Raw genomic sequence first — 3,466 nt, 5'->3', positions numbered from 1 at the left:
GTGCCTGGCCAGTATTTTTTTCTTAATATTTAAATGTTATTTTTAATTGACTTATTTTTGCATAGTCAATGTAGTCTGGATGAGATAGGAACCCTTATCAGTCCCATTGTACAGATGAGAAAACTGAGGCTTAGAGAGCTTTAAGTGTCTTGCCCAAAGTCATTCCCTGGTGAGTTGTGTAGCTAGGATTTGAGCCCAGGGCATTCTAACAGCAGGTGACCCTGGGCAGTTTCTAAGGCTGTTTTTTCACTGGAGTGGATCTTCGAATCAAAGGCTCTCCCCAGATTCTCATAGCCTCCAGGGGGGTGGTAGCAACATTTGTCTAACGTGGCACCTTTGTCTTAGGTGTCTGGGACAGTCTCTTTTTCTTTCATTTTTTCTGTTATTCTTTAGTTATTTAGGGCTTCCCCTGCCTTTTTTAGTTAAGGACCTCGTCTTACATGTGATTCATCCTTCGTCAGATTTTTTGTTGTTGTTGAGATGGGGTCTTGCTCTGTCGCCCAGGCTGCAGTAGAGTGATGCAATCACTATAACCTCAACCCCTGGTTTCAAGCCATCCTCCTGCCTCAGCCTCCTGATTAGCAAGGACTACAGGCACACACTGCTGCACTCAGCTAATTTTTAAAAGTTTTTGTAGAGATGGGGTCTCGCAGACTGGCCTCGAACTCCTGGGTGCAAGAGATCCTCCCACCTCGGCCTCCCAGAATGTTGGGATTACAGGCGTGAACTGCCACACCCAGCCCTTGTTTTGTGTCTGGGGTTTGGAGGGGGAGAAGTGCTTTGGGTTCCTGGGCATGGAGCATGCTTGGAGCATGCTGTGGAGTGTCATGGGTGGGTGTTAAATGCCCCAGGGCTCCCCACCCATTTGTTCCCCCTTTTCTTTAGCTGCCTCTGCCCAAAGACCTTGAGCTGCTCCCTTTCTCCTCTGCAGTGAGATGCTATTTCCACGGCCGGTGGTACGCGGACGGGGCCGTGTTCAGTGGGGGTGGTGACGAGTGTACCACCTGTGTCTGCCAGGTATGGTGGTGGAGCGTCCCGAAGCCTGTGGAATTGATGGGGAGGGGAGCGAGGCACAGCGCTTTACTCAGGTTGACTTGACTAGGAGAACATGAGCTGCCATACAGCAACAGGGAAACTGAGGAAACAAAGGCACTACAGGGATCCCCCAGGCCTTCCCACAGTCTCTTTGAACTTCATCTTTCAGCACTGCTATTTACAGAGCACCTACTATGTGCTGGGGACACAGCTGAGCACAAGGAAGTCCCAGTCCCCTTGGTCCAGAAGCCCACAGCCTAGGTGGGTTGATGGCCAGGGGCCCAGGACTCCTGATGCCTTTTTGGAAGGCGGGATGTTAAGTAGAGATCTAGAGGGTGGCGGGGACTCATCAGGCAGGGAGCTGAGGTTGCTGTACCCAGCAGAGGGTGGAGGACTGGAGATGGCCATTCTGGCTGGAGCACGGAGAGAGGCAGGCAGGCAGCAAGGCTGCAGGAAGGGGTTGCATCTTGGGTTGTGTTCCCTAGAAGCAGGGCCTGTGCAGGCGACTTACCAAAGGAGTGCTCTCAGGAGAAACCAGCGAGGGAAGCAGGGTGAAGGTGTGGTTTCACACTGATCCCTGGGAAGCTCTGGACAGTGGACCGCGCTGGGGAGCAAGGCTCTTGCACCCCAGGGCCAGTCAGTTATAGAGACTCTGTGTTCCCCAGGGAGTGGGGGCAGTGACCATCCAGGCATCTCTGGAGGATGCAGCTGCCGCCAGCCACTGGCAGCACTTCAGAGACAGGACCTGGGTGGGCACTGACAGCCTCTGCCCTGACTCAGTCCTGAAGGGCTCCACCAGCTGCATTGAGGGCTTTGCACTCAGTCAAGCTGCGTGGAGGGATGCGATCGGATTGTGCTGGAGAAAGTTCTCTGGCTGCGGACCAAGAGACGATTGGAGGGGCCAGAGTGGAAGACAGTAGGGAGCCTGGATGGCAGCGGGAGGCTGAGAGATGGTGGACACCGCGCCTATTCCCAGGATGCCCTCCTGGGCTCACACCCAGCCCCCATTGAAGGACTGCGGGTTCTCCCCACCCCACTGTTGTGCTCCCTGGAGATTTCTTTGTCAGTTTCACTTGAGTAGTGGGAGGGTGATGGCAGCCTGCCAGCCTCCTCTAGCTCTCCATGGTCTCCAGGCGGGGCGCTGCCCTCATCATTCTGTGCCTGGGCTCTCTTCCAGAATGGGGAGGTGGAGTGCTCCTTCATGCCCTGCCCTGAGCTGGCCTGCCCCCGAGAAGAGTGGCGGCTGGGCCCTGGGCAGTGCTGCTTCACCTGCCAGGAGCCCACACCCGCGACAGGTGAGCTGGCCCAGGGCTGCCCCGACACAGGGCAGGGCGTGGATGCTGGGGAAAGAGGCTGAGCTCCACCTGTTGAGACTGCTGGTGTGTGTGTTTGTGTGTGTGTGTGTACATGTGTCTTTGTGTGCGTGTGTATGAGTGTGAGTCTGTTTTGTGTAGTGTGTCTGTGTGCCTGTATAAGTTTGTGTGTGTCTGAGTTTGTGAGTGGTTATCTGTGTGTTGGTGTGTTAGTAGTACCTACGTATGGGAGCCTGTGTATGTGTGTCTTTGTATTTATGTATATGAGTGTGTGTCTGTGTTTTGTGTAGTATGTCTATGTGTATCTCTGTGGGTGTGTATGTGTGTGTGTGTCTGTGTCTTTGTGTGTGCCTGTGTGAGCATGCATGTTTGTGTCTCTTGTGTCTGCATATGTGTCTCTTGTGTCTGCATATGTGTCTCTTGTGTCTGCATGTGTGTGTGTGCATATAAGTGTCTGAGTGTGTCTGAGTCTAAGTTTGTGTGTCTGTGTGAGTAATGTGTGTGTGAGCATGTATATGTGTGCATTTGTATGAATGTGTGTAAATTTGTGTACATGTCTTTGCCCGTGTACAAGTGTGTATCTGTGTGTTGTGTAGTATGTCTTAGTGTGTGCCTGTGTGTGTGTTTCTGTGCTTGTGAGTAGTTTTCTGTGTGTGTGTGTCAGTGTGTTAGTGGTATCTGTGTGTGGGAGTCTGTGTACATGTGTCTTTATGAGCATGTGTCTGCTTTGTGTAGTATGAGTGTGTCTCTATGGTATTTATGTTTGTGTCTGGTTTTGTGTTTTTGTGTGTGCCTGTGTGAGCATGCATGTTTGTGTTTGTTGTGTCTGTATATGTGTATGTGCATGTAAGTGTTTGATTCTATGAGTGTGTCTGTGTGCAAGTTTGTGTCTCTCTGTGTGAGTAGTATCTGTGTGTGTGAGTATATGTATGTAAGTGTATTTCTATGAGTGTATGTCTGTGTGAGTTGTATCTGTGTGTGTATGTAAATGTGCATTTGTGTATGTGTGTGTCTCTGTGTTTGTGCATGAATGGTATCTGCGTGCATGTGTAAGTGCATTAGTATGAGTGTGTGTCTCTGTGAACTGTATCTGTGTGTGTGTATAAATATGCATTTGT

The 3,466-nt window shown here is 51.1% G+C and overlaps 1 protein-coding gene across 1 annotated transcript in view; it reads left to right on the top strand.

Annotated features, from left to right (window-relative positions):
- Positions 1-3,466, top strand: part of VWCE (von Willebrand factor C and EGF domains) — a 39,323-nt gene that overhangs the window by 20,795 nt on the left and 15,062 nt on the right. The window contains exons 10-12 of the mRNA XM_011993568.1: positions 932-1,017; positions 1,683-1,784; positions 2,213-2,330. Of these exons, the coding sequence (XP_011848958.1) occupies positions 932-1,017; positions 1,683-1,784; positions 2,213-2,330 (306 nt within the window). The remainder of the gene's footprint in view (positions 1-931; positions 1,018-1,682; positions 1,785-2,212; positions 2,331-3,466) is intronic.

The sequence above is a fragment of the Mandrillus leucophaeus genome, unplaced genomic scaffold (assembly GCF_000951045.1).
Source record: "Mandrillus leucophaeus isolate KB7577 unplaced genomic scaffold, Mleu.le_1.0 Scaffold43, whole genome shotgun sequence".
NCBI lineage: Eukaryota > Metazoa > Chordata > Mammalia > Primates > Cercopithecidae > Mandrillus > Mandrillus leucophaeus.
This window is presented reverse-complemented; position numbering and strand designations above follow the sequence as displayed.